The sequence below is a fragment of the Platalea leucorodia genome, assembly GCF_965183815.1.
Source record: "Platalea leucorodia genome assembly, chromosome: 6".
Taxonomy (NCBI): domain Eukaryota; kingdom Metazoa; phylum Chordata; class Aves; order Pelecaniformes; family Threskiornithidae; genus Platalea; species Platalea leucorodia.
The window spans coordinates 35,685,916-35,702,985 of record NC_138828.1 but is presented as its reverse complement, the minus strand read 5'-3'; the positions used below and the strand labels follow the sequence as shown (position 1 = coordinate 35,702,985).

Here is a 17,070-nt window from a genome sequence, read left to right as displayed (position 1 = left end):
GTAGCTGTTTCTAAGGGACAAGAGGCCCTAGAATAACTGTTGAACTAATAATAAAATAGAGATCCATTTAGTTTCCTTTTTTTCCCCAAGACCGTCATCAAATCTAGAATCAAGCAGCAGGAAAATTACACTGTTTTTAATAAATTATTTTTTAATATTAGGCCTTTTTTTAAGTAGATGGGCAAAAATGGCTTTCATGCAAAGTACCTTGACCTTTTGTGTTGCTTTAAAGAGACTGAAAGTCTCCTTGGGCTTTAGGGTTTAATAACAAAGTATTAAAAGACTTTGCTGTGCTTCTGGGGCTGAGAAAGAGGGTGTGGAACTGAAATCATACACTTGGTTTTGCTGAAGTGTTTCATGGGTGATGTTTGGGGTTGAAGAAGAGACAGGTCTGAACAGTGGTTCTTTTCTGAGCCCTCTGAGTGGCCCAAGAATATCAGAGGACATGTCTGTGCGGTGAGGAAGGGATTAGCATGGTGTTTAACCACAGTTCTTACTGGAGATACCAGAATTAATAGACTAGATTTCAAAATCCTCTCTTAGAAACTATTTCTAGTGTCAGCAGCTTTCCTGGGGAAAATAGCTTGAGTTACATGCTTTAAATGTTCCTTTTTCTTTCCTCAGCTCTTTACTTGCCCTCAAAACTAGACTAATCTGCTAAAGAAATTTACAGTAGCTCCTCTATTCCTGTTTGTTTGGGTTTTGTTTGGGTTTTGGTTGGTTGGTTGGTTGGTTTTTTTTGTTTGTTTGTTTGTGTTTTTTTTTTTTTTAGCAAAATCCCTGTCTTATGTGTAACATTCCTTGTCCTGGGTTTCCCTTATCTGAAGAACCTGCATATGGGTTGCACACCTTGCAGCTCTTGCGTGTCCTTTGTTCAGATCGCCTCAGAGGGTGGCTCCTTTCCTGAGCCTTGTGACAGCAGAGCCGCGTTTAGGAAACAGCATGCCAAAATGTAAATGTCTGCACTGAGAACTGGTGCTCTGGTAATTAAAACATATCTTCTGTCCGTCAGTAGTAAAAGAAATGTGCGACTGGATACTTGGGATCCAGACATTGCTGCCCTGTACTTCAGTCCCCTGTCTCTTACAGTGGCACTTGACGGATATTTCAGGGAAAAGCATTTATCACCTTTTTATTTTTTCTTTTTTTTTCTTTTTTTTTTTTTTAACCAAAGCAGAAGGTTTTTTGGTATAAAACGCCTGTTGTTTCTGGACTTGATCTGTCTCTTGAATGATGAGAGTCGATTATTTTTAACTTTACAGGCACAAGTGTAAATACTTTGAATTGTCAGAATAAGTGCCCAGCTTTTGTAAATCCAGAAATACTTCACTGTATTTGTCTCCGTGTGTCATGAATCCCTTATGCTTCATTGCACACTGCATATGAACATTTCCCTTCTGTTTTCTCTAAGCAGGTAGTACTTGCTGCTAATTTCATCTAACCATCACTTGCATCTTGTGTCAAGGGAGACTTTTTTTTGATAGTGAGTGGTGATAACCATATTTTCTCTCTCCTCTATTAAAAAAGAAAAAAGAAGGGGAAAAAAATGTGTACAATTAACAGTGTTTGAAATAGACGCTGTAAATGACACTCCTAGAGCTTAGAAATCTTTTTATTCTCCAGAGGGATACACTCTATTCAGTAGCTGTTGAAGGCTTCCTACTGTCCTGCTATTTAGGGAATTAAAATTTTTTCACTGGTTGGTTCAAAGTAGAAGAAAACTATTTAATTAGTCATTCTCATTGTTCTTGAAAGAAACAGCAAAGAAGAAAAACAAAAAAGCTAATGTTTTTCTTCTCCAGATGTAGAGATCTGTTTTGATAGTGAATGATGTTCTGGGACTGCTTAAACCAACTAGGGTAACTCCAAGCCAGTGGTCCTCGTGATAAATATATGGGGTACTTTTAAAACACTTGGCAATGGAAGAAAACAAACTGTATGCATCATTAAAGTACAAATTGAAGGATCTGGGGAGCAATTATGCAACTTCAAAAGCAGTACGGGTCTTTTATAATAGTATTATATAAAAGTTAGACTTTTTGTTTTCTCTTTCTGTAGAGTTGTCCTTTATATGACTTGTAGTTTGTATGTAGCGTCTTCTGTTTCACTAAGAAAAATACGTTTCTTTAATGATAATACGTAGTAAAGGTGTTCCTCCAATTGTATTATTTCACTACAGTTATTAGCTGGTTCACGTCATAGTTGAATTGTGAACGAAGGAGATGCAATGGTACTGAAAAATACCATCTCACTTGCATGCAAATTACTTATTTTTTCAGAAGGTGTTCAGTGTATAACATGTTCTGAGATACTAAATATTAGTCTCTTAAACGTAAAGAAATTGCTACAGGTAGTATAAAATTAGCTGATTTTTTCCCTTCATGTTGATACCTTGTACAGTTTTTCCCACACTTGCAGAGGTATGCAACAGCAAGTGTGATTATGAGCCTCTACCTACAACGTGTGCATAACGTTTGTGTGCCATTGTAATAATGCAGCAGATAGATGGGAAAATTTTCATTATTGGCTTCTTTATTGGAGCAGTGGATATTGCGTACCATGACCTCAGTAAGGCTTTCAACACTGTCTCCCATAAGATCCTCATAGACCAGCTGTTGATGTATGGGCTGGATGAGCAGAGTGAGGTGGACTAAACCGGCTGAATGTCTGGGCCCAGAGGGTGGTGAGCACAGAATTAACTTGCACACTTACGTCAGAAATAATGTAATAGGCTGGGGCAGCTCTTTACATTGATAGCTTTTCCAAACACCAACTTAGATAATTGAAAATTCTACTTTTTTCTAATTTCCTTACCAATTCATATGGCAAAGCTAAATTTCTAGGGTTGTTACTGGCTGTTAAAGTGCAAGTTGGACACGTGAGAGGATTTATGGTTAAAAGGGGTAATCCCTTAGTGTAGTTGTTTGATATTCTGAGGTTTGTAATATTCTGAGGATCTGAGAGATTTGGATTCATGAAGAGTACGATATGTAAACATCATTAATGGGCTTTTTTGGGGGTAACGTAAGCCACTTGTAGATAAAACATAAAGTGTAGAAAAGAAGCTACGCTTAAGAGAAGTTTGAAGTGTAAAATGAAAACAGACTCCCTAAGTAAAATGGTGCCCATCCCCATCAATGTTAAAGTTGAGAGTCCACATTCAAGCACATTCTCATTATTTTAATGCAAGTTATGAACAAATAATGAGAATACACTCCAGTAGGTGAAAATTACTTGCTGCTCTGCTGTCACTATTTCATGATATTTTAGTTAATTATACTGTCCCATGATGACTTATGACTGTGTGCACAGAGGCTTGAGATGAAAAGGAGGAATTGTAATGGTTTTCAAAAGCCAGACCAAAGACTATTGCTGTCTAGAATGGGAGGATAATAAATTCTGTGAGCTCAGATCACCGGATGACCACTGAGTTTGTCTTCAGCTGTAAATTAGGAGATTATACAACTTCTATATAGCATTAATTATTAAACAAAAGCAATTTCACAGTTTTATTCATTCGTGAAGTTTCTGTAAACGGTAGGAGACTAGCAGTGTCGTCTTTGTTACTTGTGGTTTCCTATTTTATCTTTCTTTGTAACTCCCCTGATGGATAGTGGCTGATCTAGGGAAAATGCTACCCTGTGATCCTTCCATAGTCACCAGACCTTTTACAAGTTCTAAAGTAATAACTAGATATTCAAGTGGTACCACAGGTCTTAAAGAAAAATATGTATTTGCTTCATCCTTTACTCTCCCTTTTCTCTCAGCGTTTCAGGTTAAAATTCAGGTACTGAGTATCGGTGTTGCCCTTTGAGAAACCTATCTTTTTACAATTCTTTGACTGTAAATCAAGAGTCAAATAGACATTAATGTTCTTATTTGCACGTATTCAGTCACTGGTTGTAATGAGAAGATACTATTTTGTACATTACTTGGTGCCTACCAAATAGCATCTTGCTAGATGGTCTGCTGGTTGCACATAACATAGTAGGATAAAAATCACCTAAAATTCTTTTTGTCTTACCGTAGTCTCTCTAGTTCAATGTATTTTGCATTAGTTCCCTCCTTATCCTACTTCCATATCTGTAGGCAATATAGCAAGTTCTCTTTGGGTATGGCCATGTTTTGGAGGTGGGTGTCTATGATAGTGACAAAGCTTTGAGTAGCGCTGGTTGCAAGAAATGAAGGTAAGGTTTCAGTACTGGTCATCCTATGCGTCTTAGTCACTTAGCACAATGTGCATGTTACTATTTAAAAATACAAACATAAGCAACGCTGGAGAACATCAAATGCATTAAATGTAATTACATGTACTCCACAAAAAGGTTTTCTTCTTGCCAGAATCTGCTTGTGCTCTGGCCATTTGTCCTGCTTGCTGAATGGCTCAGAATTGCTCTGAAAACAAAAAGACCTTTGCACTTTTCTCACCTTTGTAGAAATATCCAACACTGTTCTGACCTGTTCCTTAAAATCTACTCTCTAGCTGCCTTAAAGCACCAGTTCTCGCTCCAGGGTGTTCGTTGGGCATGCAGTGTATCTTGTTGATGTGCACTGAATTTATGCTGAATGTAATTTGAGTGCTCAGGTTAAAACACCACAGTTAATTGTTCTTGACCCAGTCAAGACAATATGGATGAAGTTTTACTCCAGTTTTGCTTTTCTTGTCAGAGGAGTGTAGGCTATGCAAAAGGTACATTGTCTGTGGGCAATAAGGAGGCACATGATTGTGGAGGATGGAAGGTAGGAAAGTCTTCAGAAACGAGTTTTCTATTGATAAATAAACACCACAGTTTAATGTTCCCAGCTGTCACAATCTTGCATAAATGTATGTACTTGTAGAATAGGTTCTTTCTGGTTTTGAATTGCTGAGAATTTGTCGTGGTCATCCTTGTTTTGCAGGCTATGTTATTGACTGTGTATGTGCATGTGTACACTCTATAAAATAGTTCTGTATGTTATACATATGAAATACTGTGTGACTTTCTGCTTAAAAGATAGGTCACCACATTTCTTCTTGTTTATGTATGATATATAATAGTACCATATACGCATAATATAAGAAGCTGCTGTGCTTTGTTCAATAAAAACAACTCTTAATTCCAGCTTTTATTTGGCTCATAAAGGTATACCTTGGCTGTAAAGGAAATCCATACCTTCAAAATCAGTAGGAGTGGTAACTGCTAAGTGCTAAATTACTAGTGACACTTGCAATTTAGAACTGAGAATATGTATAACTTTTAACAAATACAGTTGTCTGTTTGGTGGTTAGGAACTTTTGGGTATTCATTTATTAGTGCTAATTGAGCCAAATGCTCAGCTGAAATACATGATCACTCTTCTAGCTCTAAATATTGTCTAAGTCATATCATCCAGCACAGTAATACATAGATAATTTATATTAACAGAAAGCATGAATCAATATATCAGATTGATTCCTAGACCATTTGGATTTGGCCTTTTTGGATTAAAGAGAGATGTAACAGTTGAAGACAAAAAAATCACTAATCAGATTTTCTCAAATCTATTTTCGTACAAAGTCTGAAATTTTTGAAGGTGGGAGGTTTGTCTGAAAACTATCCATAATTTCCGCTCTCATTTTCAGTTTGTGATGAAAAAGGAAAAAGAAGTGCATCGTATTCTGATGTCATTTATGGAAATGTGAGTCCTTTTAGGACTCAGACACACCAATGAGCTAGAGCAGACTGACATCAGATCTTGTGCTAGGTAAAACTTAGATGATGGGGGTATCAGTCTATGGCAAAAAAAAAAGTGCCAAGCAAGCACTTTAGGAAATGTGAAAAACAATGACGTTTACATTGCAGGCGACCGCAGTGAAGTCTGATTAATCATTTGCATTTTTGCTTATCACAGTATGAATTGATGATATTTTTTTTTTCTTTAAACATTTAAAATATAAACTGAGTTCACTTTTTAACACTGAGATTTTTTTTTTTATCTTTGCAGTTTGCCGGGAAGACTCATACCAGTCGATAGTCTCATGTGCTGCTGTAGTACTTACCCCTGTAGAGCCGACAGTGGATACAAGGAAAAAAGAACAGACAATAATGCCTGATGTGTCTAAACAGTGAGTTATTCAAATAACATGATCTTTTACAAGTGCAATTTAAACACCAGGCCAGATTCTTTCTTGTGGATATGCATATACACCTCCTTTCTGTTTCATCAGTGGTTATACAGGCATTTCCAAAAGCAGAAATTGGCCTGAGGCTAGGCTGCTTCTTTTGTTCATTAGCTTACCTTTTTTCCCAAGGCTTTTGGTAATGAGGTATATAGAGTGAATGGGCATTTATACTCTGAGAAATTGACTTTTTCACAGGCTTAATAAGGTGATTCTTTTTGTTTAAACAGTCCTTTCATTCTTGCACAGTTTTTCTAGTCAGTAGTTTGATTTTTAGAAAGAACGTAATTCCTAAATGCTCTGCTCATCTGAGATATTTCAGTATTTTTCAGTGACTATTTTACTGCTGTGATATGAGATATGATGGCATCTTCAAAAGTGTGGTAGTGGTCTTCCAAGGAAATTCTACTTAATTAAATAGACTGTGATTTGATACCTTGCATTAGATGAGAATCATGACCACAGCATGTGCAGTAACACTTGTCTTGCAATACCAGGCAGGATGGTTGTTTCTTAACAGCTGAGTCCTTGGAGAATGAAAAGAACTTTTTTTCATGAAAAGAAAGAAAACATAATGGTCATGCTTTATCACAACACAAACTTGGGGTCTGTGCATTGCGAAGTGTGGAAGGTATTAAAAACATGACAATGGATAATACGACATCATTATTGGTCCTTACCATTTACATTTAGTTTTCCACTTCTCTGGGTATATACAAATTTAGCTTTCAATTTGTCTATAAAGTCCTAGCTTGCATGCCTATTACTGTAAGAAAATGAAAATATCCCCTCCCCATTTCCGTACCCGCCCCCCCCCTCCCCCCGCCCCAAAAGAAAAAAAAAAAAACAAACCAAACCAACAAACCCAACCCCCAAAACACAACTAGTGGATTAGAGTAGATTAGATGGGATGTGGTCTTGGTACAGATCTATGGTTTAAGTCTGTATCTGACTATGGTGTCTTTTTTCAATCTGGTGATAAACCCATTTCATCTAGTCTACCTGTACTTAAAATTTAACACAGTATATTGTCTGTTATCTAGGTATTATTACAATGACTTAATGTTTAAAATACTGCCAGCATCTAATTGTTCTAGTGTTTCAGTTGTATGGGTCTCTGAATACTAAGGGATTGGAAAAGCAATGGGCTGCAAAATACTGTGCTGAAATCCAGAATAATTTTTGTGGTTAGTTCAAACAGCATAGTACATTTTTGCCTTCTCTCCATAAAAGGCAAGCCTGCGCTGTTGTTTGATTGTCTTTTTCTTCTATTATCAGCAGTTTTAGCATTTCATAATCCCTTATGAATTCAAAGTAAGGAAACTCCTGTATCTATTCAGTGTGTGCTTGAAGGCTGAATGATGCCACCTCCTAGATTTTTTTTTCCTTCACCTTATTGGTATTAGCAAGTATATTAATCTGCTTTCTAGTGTGCTTGTTTTATTTTAAATTTTTTTCTTTACACCCTGACTAGTGATATCTTCTAAGCACATGGACTTAAATCATGCTTGTCTTATGCACTCAGAGGTCTCAGAAACATGCTCTAACCTCTACTACTCTTCCACTTTTCACATCTAAAAACATGACTTGTGGCTCTGGAATCCTTTCAAAAAGAAACAAGCTTGTGCTTAAACAGATTAAATATATTTGAACTTCTTCACATGAAACAGCATCATTGTATTAGTATCTTTAAACCAACATTTCTTGCAAGTATATTGGAAATGAAGCAGAAACATCTTGCTGGAAAACTTTTGCATGCTGTTAGAACGGGAATTCAGTAAATATTGTAGAAACCTTCAAAGTAGTTGTAGGGGGGTGAAAGCATACGGCTTCAAGAAAATCTCAAGCATTGTGAAACATCAGCATACCTTTCGCTTCTCTTATTTCACCCTGTGCTTTCTACATGTAGATCATTTTCCCCATATCCAGTTTTAATGGAAACAAAACAGATCCCAATTCCTGTGTCTAAATATCTCAGTGTCATCTTTCTCCTATGTGAACATCAAGCAAGAGGAAGCCCTTGGCACATGTTGAATTCCATTGACTTGAGCGCAGAGTCCATGTATGGACTGATCTGCACGGGTGAATTATAAGTATTGGTATTCGTAATTAACTTTATGGGAAATAACATCGATGCTTTGATTTTTATGCTTATCTTTGTGTGCCTGAATGGTTTTGACTTGTATGTCCCAAAATTGTGCGTATCACTGAGGGCTGAGTGGTGACCAGCCACTGAGGTCTTGTAAAGACAAGTTGCTGCCTTCAGGGCCTTGGACACAGAGTATGTTTAGAATAAGTAATACTTTCTACAACTACATAAAGAGGTGGACCAGGCAGTTAGGTTAACAGGTTGGGCTTGATGGTCTCAGAGGTCCTTTCCAACCTTAACAATTCTGTGATTCTATAAGGAAGCAACATGTAATGCAAAACAGATAAAATACATATTAATAATAATAACGTTAAACAGTTACAAATAACTAAAAATAATTATATTGTAAACCGCAGCGGAATTATATTCAAGACCTTCAGGACACAAGAAGCTGTGAAGCCTGGGTGGGGGGAAAAAAAAAGCCTTTAATGTGAATTGTGTAATATTTGACTAATGATATTATTTTGTCTTAGAAAGAAACTGTTTAGTGGCTTTAAATAATGCACTGTATTTGCTTAATGTAATTTTATTGTAAGCAGCAAAGAATTGTGCCAGAAGTGGTAGCAGCAGAGCTTAACGATTCTTTGAAGTGTCAGTGATTAGATGTTATCAGGATTGGAGGAATAAAAGGCTAGTTTTTTTCCCCTGTATTTTTTCTTGGAAGCTCAAAACATTTCATAAGGAAGCAATTCCTTAGTGATATCTAGGTAATTGCTAACTCTTGTGTGCTTGTGCACCGGGCAAAATCCCTACCTCAGTCATTCAGCAGGAATGCACTTGGCTGAGTAATGTGATAGCCACAAAATAAGCAGAGAAAGCTCTGGCCAAGCAAACATCACATCTTTAGCAGCCTGGGAGTGACATCCCCATCATAAGAAGCATAAAGGAACCTGTTTGGTGAAAGCTATAGCACCTGCAGGAGGAAGATTAAGTCCTTGCTAGGTGCTTTGGCCATTATTCTGTGTTGCCTTGAAGGCTGGTAGAGTACAAAAGGGGTTCACTGCTCTTCTGTAAATATGCATTTTGGAATGGGGAATGTCTCTGTTTTTTGTAGAACAACACACAGGAATTCTTGTTTTCTGCACTTGGCAAAGCATGCTTTCAGTGCTCAGCTGGCAAGAGCAAGAGCACCCCTTTGTAGCTTTTATCCTCCCACTCCACAACAGACTGCGATGCAGAGAAATACATAGTCTGAATGTCAGTGTGAGGTCAGGATGAAAAGCAAGAAATGTGAGCTCTATCTTACTTTGTCCTCTGGGTCCTCCGCTTCGTCTAGGATGTTGCATTAACTTTGGTATATTTTGTAGAAATACAAGACTTTAAAACCTCATGCTGTCTTAACAGTTCAAGTTATCAAGGCCTCTTTGTGTTGCTGTAGTGATAAATCAGTGAGTTGCTCTCAAAGGTGCCCAGATGCTAAAACAATTTGAACATTTTGAACAATGTATTCTGTTTGCATAGTCCTAATTTTAGTCCTTCCTGTCTGAATTCAAATATAAATAAATCAGCTGCTGGGACAGAGCAATGACATGAGGAATCCTCCTTTCCATTTCAAGTTCTTGCAAGGGAGCATGGGGAAGGAGGCATGGCTCAGGGAACTGGATGTTGTGCTTTAAAACAACTTTTCTTCAACTTCTCTGGCCAAACTATCAGCTGAAATCTCACACTACAAGGGGCAGCGTGGAAAGTATCTCAGACACACGTGTGTCTGAGCAGACAATGTTGCGCTGCTATGTGCTGTCCATATGTAAACTAAGAAAACCATTCATGCGCTACTAGTGCTTGAAAAAAGTATAGTGAAATTCAGATGCCTCATTTTTAATTTATGGGATTTAAAGTTAAGCAGGTGCTTATGTACTTCATTTGATTGGTATCTTTGGATATGACTGCCCTGCAGTTCAGAATAGCAAAGGCAACATATAGCCCTCTGAGTGGGCCAATTTAAAGCTGTTTTCTGCAGTTGTACTTCAGCTGCCGTCTCGTTTCTGATTTTGATTTTTTTTTTTTTGAAAGATATTATTTGCTGTTGAATTGTTTTTAGAGCTACAGATCTTATGTCATGAAGCAGACACAGTAATTGTCCAACTGTTTTCCATATCAGAAATATTTTCCTGAGCTTTAGGGGAGATTTCCAGATGACGATCCTCGGTAAATGATAGAACAAGAGGTAATGGTTTTAAACTACAAGAGGGTAGATTCAGACTAGATACAAGGAAGACATTTTTTATTATGAGGGTGGTGAAACACTGGAACAGGTTGCCCAGAAAGGTGGTAGATACCCCATCCCTGGAAACATTCAAGGTCAGGTTGGATGGGGCTCTGAGCAACCTGATCCAGTTGAAGATGGCCCTGCTTGTTGCAGGGGGGTTGGACTAGGTGATCTTTAAAGGTCCTTTCCATCCCAAACCATCCTATGATTCTATTCCATGATTCTAAATTCTATAGCTCCTTTGGCAGTTCTTCAGACTCTTAAGACTCAAGTCAGATTTTTCTTCTGGTAAATGCATGAATGGGCCTACGTAGTGAGTCTTTTCAATATTCTGTCTATGCCAAAGCTGTTTAACTTGTACCTTGCAACTGTACTTACCTGAGCAAGATTCTTGTGCATGAGTTCAAATACATGAGAAGGCTCCTTGGAGTTACAGTGACTAGCTGGGTGCTTACTGATGGGAAACAGGGTGGTAAGTGGGAGAATTATAGCTTTAATGCCATTCTGTACTGCGCTGTTTAGTATGGATACTCAGTCTGGCATCTAGGAAAGTTTTGGTGCATATATATCCTATATTTGCTAGCTGCAGTAAGTATATTCCAAAATTTAGGACCTTTTTTTCTCTCTGGGATCTTCAGGTTGTAAAAATGTAATTGTTACATTGGAATACACTGGTAATCCTTTTTGACTCTTGCAGTCTTACCTAATTCCTTTCAAAAGGAGTTCAAACCAAGCTGATGATACATTACTCTTCACTGACTTGAGTTGCATATTTTATTTTCCTTTTTCTCTCTCTCCCTCTTTTTTTTTTTTTTTTTTTTTTTTTTTTGTATTTTGATAAATCTCAGGGAAGACCTTTTTTTCCCTCAGAGCAGCGGTGTTGTTATTTTACCTCTAATTTTTGGTGCTCCTTAGTGGTGACATGAAGTGTGGTCTCTAATGCGGCCAGGTTGTCAGGTGGTGGTACCCCACCGCAAGATTGGCATCTGCTTTGACAGTCCATTCAATAAGGCATGTTTCGGTAATGTGAAAAATGAATGCTTTTCAGACTCGTTTGGACAACCTGATAAAAGATGATTGAACTGTTTCGGTTTCCTGGATAATTGGGATGATGCACTATGAAAGCATGTGTCACTCTTTGCGTAATATGGAGAATATAGGGATGCCCAGTGTTGCCCTGGAGCGACATTGGTTTGAAAGCTGTGGCTCCAGCTCAGCTGAAAAACAAAAGACACATCAGCTGAATTACAGTGTACTTTCCACCATAGCATTATAGTGATAGATAAGAGGTAGAGGAGGTAGAATTTATATCTATTTCTTAAAGCAGGGACTTTGAAATTGAGTAAATATAAGCAATATGCCTATGCTGTCAGTGGTCAAATGTACCATTAAAATAACTTCCTGGACTAGTAGGAATCAAATACGTTCCTGTAAGGGCCAAACATGTTCCTAGAATTGCTCGACATGCACGGGTACTGGAGGTCCTCCTTGGGGAACCAGCCAGGCCTGAGTCTCCTGAGGGCTCTGGCCAGAACGGTGGGGCGGGCACGTGTGGGTTCAGGTCCCACCCGTCCTGTCCACGGGCTGCTTCCTCTGCTTTGTTGCACCGTGTCCGCTCCCAGCACCCCTGAGGAGCACAGCTGTCCCTCCTCCCTGCCGCTCTGCTCCTCGCAGGACCCTGCAGCCCCTCTGCTTTATGGTCCTTTGCTGGTGGAAGTATGGCTCTTTCTCTGTGTAGATTTAAGGATGGCTAAAACGCATTAATGTCTCACACCACAGGAAATTTTGGTGTGCTGTCTCCTTCTCGCACCTATGGAAACTAGTCATGAGTGCTGCCTGTCTCTCAATGGACGGGACAGATGCAGGTATTACTGGTGAGGAGCATAACTTACCTTTCGTGTGACAGACCACCTGCAAAGGATGGAAATCGCAGTAGGTGTGTTTGGGAAGGTAATTTCCAAAGTACAGTAGGATGTTTGATTTATTTTAGGCCCTAGTGAACAGGTGGGTTTTGCATGTTAGGTATGCCTAGACTTAACTAGGATATCTAAAGTCTTCTGAAGAAACATGGGATGAACTGAATATATCTTAGCAACAGATGTCAGTTTCCTTTGATAAAGTTATGCTTAATGAAAAAAAGGTGTGTTTATTTTTGAAAAAGCAAACATTTCTGTGAAAAATATTTTCTGCTTGAATTTTGAATCTTCACTCTTTGTACTGGCAAAAAGCATATTAAAAATATGTAAATCCGGCTATCCCTATGCAAAGAATTAATAAATACCCAAAACATAATCGGGGTAACAAACAACAAATTAACTCTTTGTTTAAAAGGCACTACTAAGCTGTTACACTCGATTAAAAACTCATTTTTGATTATTCTGATTCTCTGTCCCTCTGCAAATAAAACAGAGAAAAAACAAACCGTAGCCCATGGCCATAACAATTCCATAGTCTCCTTGTACGTCCTGTATTGCTTTTTGCACGTAATGGGAAAATGAGTTATTTTGCTGTACTCATGTCTTCTCTGAAATGGGAAACATTTCAGAAAATAGGAAAAATATAATATTTACACTTCTTTTATTGTCTGCTATTCCCTATACCTAAGAAATTCCTACCTGACATTGCCTCTTGTCTAGGCTGCTCAAATTGGTAACCTCTTTCTGCTTGCTTTGAGGAAAAACAAAACAAGAAACCAGGATCTGATGTTTCTATATTTTTTTTCTCCTTGCCTGGACACTGCGAAAAGGAGAATGATTTTGCACAAACAATTATAAAATAAATGATAGTTGTGCAAAGGAAATATAATTGCACTGCGAAGTGAATATGAAAGAAGCCTTGTATCTGGTTATAGAATGGGTGCATCATCAGTTCTCACGTTACTTCTCAGTCACAGCAACCAGCAATTTATAGGAAAGATTGACAGGAAAACAATCTACCTAAGTATTTTAAATATCTTAGGAAATTGTTTGCAACCAAAGGATTGAGAAGTTCTGTACAGCTTAATTTGATCTTTAGTTGCAAATGTTGAATAAGTTGTTTTTTGAGAGCCACTAACTAATTGTAATTGCAGCACTTAATTTTTTAAATATTTTGTAGTTCAAGTCCTGTCTTTTCCTGGGTGGTGGTGAATAATGCAGGAAGCAGAGGAATGATGGCAATTGTCCTGTGGAGGAAAGGTGTTATGTAAATTTTATCTACAGCCCTGCCAAGAAAGCTCCAATCCTTTGCAGATCTGGTCATTCTCTGGAAAGCTTCCTCTTCCCTCTGAGAAGAGGCTTGGTTTCTAACGGACAAGGGACCATAAGCGTTTCAGTCATTGCCCTTAAACTGTTACTGATGTGACTGAACTTAATTGCATTTCATGAAAAGATATAGGGATGGAGTGTTAAGCAAGGTGCTTAATGAGGTCACTTTGAATCAAAGCATGGAGGATCAAGAACACTATGACATTTTCAAGTTGAGATAATTGTTGTAATTTCAAAATAAGACTGGGGCATTGTATCATTATGTAGCTAATCTTCATTAATAAAATAAAATTCAGGAAATAAAAATGTGTAGCGATGATACAGCTTTGCTGAAAAGTGATGTGTCTGAGCTCCGAATGGTGAAAAATCCTATAGAACTTTTGGAGTCAAAATAGTTACTGTAATTTATATTGGCAGAGAGTATGACCAAAGCTGACTTAAAGCATTGGACTGTACAAACTAAGGACGATGCAATTATAGTCATCTGGAATACAAATTTCCCCTGCTTCAGCAGCAAGCAATGGACAACATAACTGCATCAATGACTACAATTGCTTGACTAGACCTGAAGTCATTATAAGAAAAAACATTGTCACTGCATCACAGTTACATTTAGAAAACGGCTCTGGTTAGCCTGAAGCAAGAATAAAAGATCACTTTGTTCCATTCACGTCCCTAAACTTATATACCTTTATGATACCATAATGTCATTCTGGTTTTGGCCATCACTCTAAGAAGAATGTCCTTCAGAGTAAGATTATCCCTTTATATAACAGACCTGAGACAATTTTTTTTTTATTCCTAAATTAAATAAAAATCTGCGCATTCCCATGCATCCTTCTTTTCTTTGTTCTCTGTGAATCATCATGTTCTCCACTGGACACTTCTGCAATAGTGGAAGCTTTAGTCGTCTGATATGCTTGTCCTTCATGTCCAGAAATTTCCCAAAAAGAAATACATCAAGCTAAGTAATTTTGCAGCATTTAATTAGAGATCTTATTTGAAAAGATGCCAGTTGTCACCCAGATAGATATATAAAGGCAAGAGCTTAAGATACACTTGGTTCAAGAGTGGAAATTTTATCCTGTGTGTACTGTAGTTTCTAGAAGTTTCTGCTTTATTTGCATTCCTGAGAAGTACGACTCAGACCACCAATATCAACCGAATCCCAAAGTGGCAGCCTAGCACTCAGTAACCAAGAACTCTTCTAAGCTAATGGCCTTGAGTAATCATTGCAAAATATTCTTGGCATATACATTGTAATTAGAGCAATGAACCATAAGACACAGTTATGACTAGATAGGACATTTGTTTGAATTTGAATTTTGTGCTGAGATTTTTACTGTGTGATGAAATGGGAATGATTACGTATATATCAAGACTGCTTAACCTCTGGAGTGAGTCTAAAAGGAGATGTAGTTGAAGTAAATAAAATCTTACCTGGTTCCTTCAAAAGGATGGTTACTGTAGGCAATGCAGGCAGAGATGGGAGAGGTTCTAGGAAGCAGAGCCACTGGAACAGGCTTAGGCAAGTGAACATCCGTTATTTTATCTGGAGATCCACATCTGAAGAGTTGCTATTCTAAATTGTAGCATTAGTCACTTAGAATTTGTTATTGTACTAAAATTATGGTATTTTCCATTATCCTATGTGGCAGCCGCCTAAGCCCTGTAGAGCACACCCGTCGTCTGCTGGGGTGACTGTACAAAGCCACTCAGACATAATGTCTTTCTGAGCCAGGGTTACAGTTGGGCATGTGGAAAATGACTCACTCGTTTACTTGGGATGTAAAAAAAAAAAAAAAAAGAAAATTCCCTGTGGAAAACAGACTTCATTTTCATCCAGCCTAAATTCACGTCCAACATAGACACTCAAACAAGCATCGTTACTCCCTCAGCTTCATGTATTAAAGGAGATCTAAAGTTTTTATTTAGCAGGTGCTTATTCAGGGGGCTGAAAGAACTTGATTTTGGGGCAGCACAATGAAATCTCAAAACAAACGCCGTGGTCTTACTGTCTGGTCTTTTTCCTCATTTCAAAAAAGCCATTTTTATGATAGTCTAAGCATACAGTTAGTTCATATGCACTTATGTTGTACAGTGGTTGTTAAATATGTATTTCAATAATCAATTCATGTAGCATACTGCAGCAATTGGGAAGGCAACGTTAAATCCCATGGTTAACCTCGATGCCTGGTTTTGCCTAATGAGAATCTACAGTCGCTGTGAGACTTCAGCAAAGGAACATCCTTTTAAAGTACAGAACTGAGGGCTTTGGGAGAAAGCCCATTTAATTCAAATGGGGAGAAAGAGAGAAGTGCCAGCTGTGCCCATTTATTCCTTTTTCTTGTACGCTAGTATGTCCAAAATCTTCAAAGGATACAGAAGTTACATTGCTGTAAAATTGGAGCAAAAATATTTGTTAAACTTGACCTCTTTGACCCAAGCTTGCACAAAATTAAGTGGAAGTGCTTAGGCTTAGGTAACCACTCCAGAAACAGAATTATACTTTCTGGTATGTAAAAGCATTGGCTGTTGCTAAACCGTAATTAAAGTTCTGTTTGAGCCACAGCCAGTGGCTGTATTTTATCATCTCACAAGGAAGTTAAGGCAGGTTTGGGTCCATACTTTTGTGCAGCAGAAACATCAGCCTGAGGTAGCGTTCTCGAAATACTTAAAGAGGTGGGGGACGGTGGTGGTTGGGGAGAAGGGACCAGGAGATAATTTGTTTTGTAATTTAGAAGTCTGTGGTGTTTGTATTAAAGTACAACCTCAGTTCTTGCAAATTAGATTTCAAAGCATAATTGCAGCTCAAATATAAAAATTAATCAACTATGTTATTACTTGTGAACAATTAAAGCATCATAAAGTGGAAAACAAATATGAAGGAAATATGCTTGTACATGTAATGCTAGGATTGTGAAGTACTTAATTTGGTTAGACAAATGCATTGTAGATTAAAACTAGAAAAAACAGATCAAGTATGTAGCAGAGATGTATTTGTTTCACTTTCACAGTAATTTAATAATATCTCTGAAGCATAACAAAGAACAGCATTTCTTGGTAATTTCTTACTGTCACTGGAAGGTGGGGGAAAGGAGCGATGTCAGGGAAAAACTGGGTAGATTTGCACTTACAATTGCAAGGTGTAGCTATTGGACTACACTGTGCTGTTTTATAGCTCACTGTATGCTTCCAGTTAAAACATTGTCAGGTATCCTCTTGAATCTGATCAGTGAAGAATAATAGTGTTGTGATGCTGCTGTTACTGGTTTTTATTGAGGGGTTTTCTAAACCATATATTTTGCAGAACATTCCTAAAACACAT

The 17,070-nt window shown here is 37.8% G+C and overlaps 1 protein-coding gene across 2 annotated transcripts in view; it reads left to right on the top strand.

The window, feature by feature from the left end:
* The window catches only part of CCSER1 (coiled-coil serine rich protein 1), a gene marked incomplete at both ends in the record, with an annotated part of 644,165 nt that overhangs the window by 105,000 nt on the left and 522,095 nt on the right, over nt 1-17,070 (top strand). For both annotated transcript variants that reach the window (XM_082314793.1, XM_082314794.1), the window contains one exon: nt 5,965-6,085. In XM_082314793.1, coding sequence (XP_082170919.1) covers nt 5,965-6,085 — 121 coding nt within the window. The remainder of the gene's footprint in view (nt 1-5,964; nt 6,086-17,070) is intronic.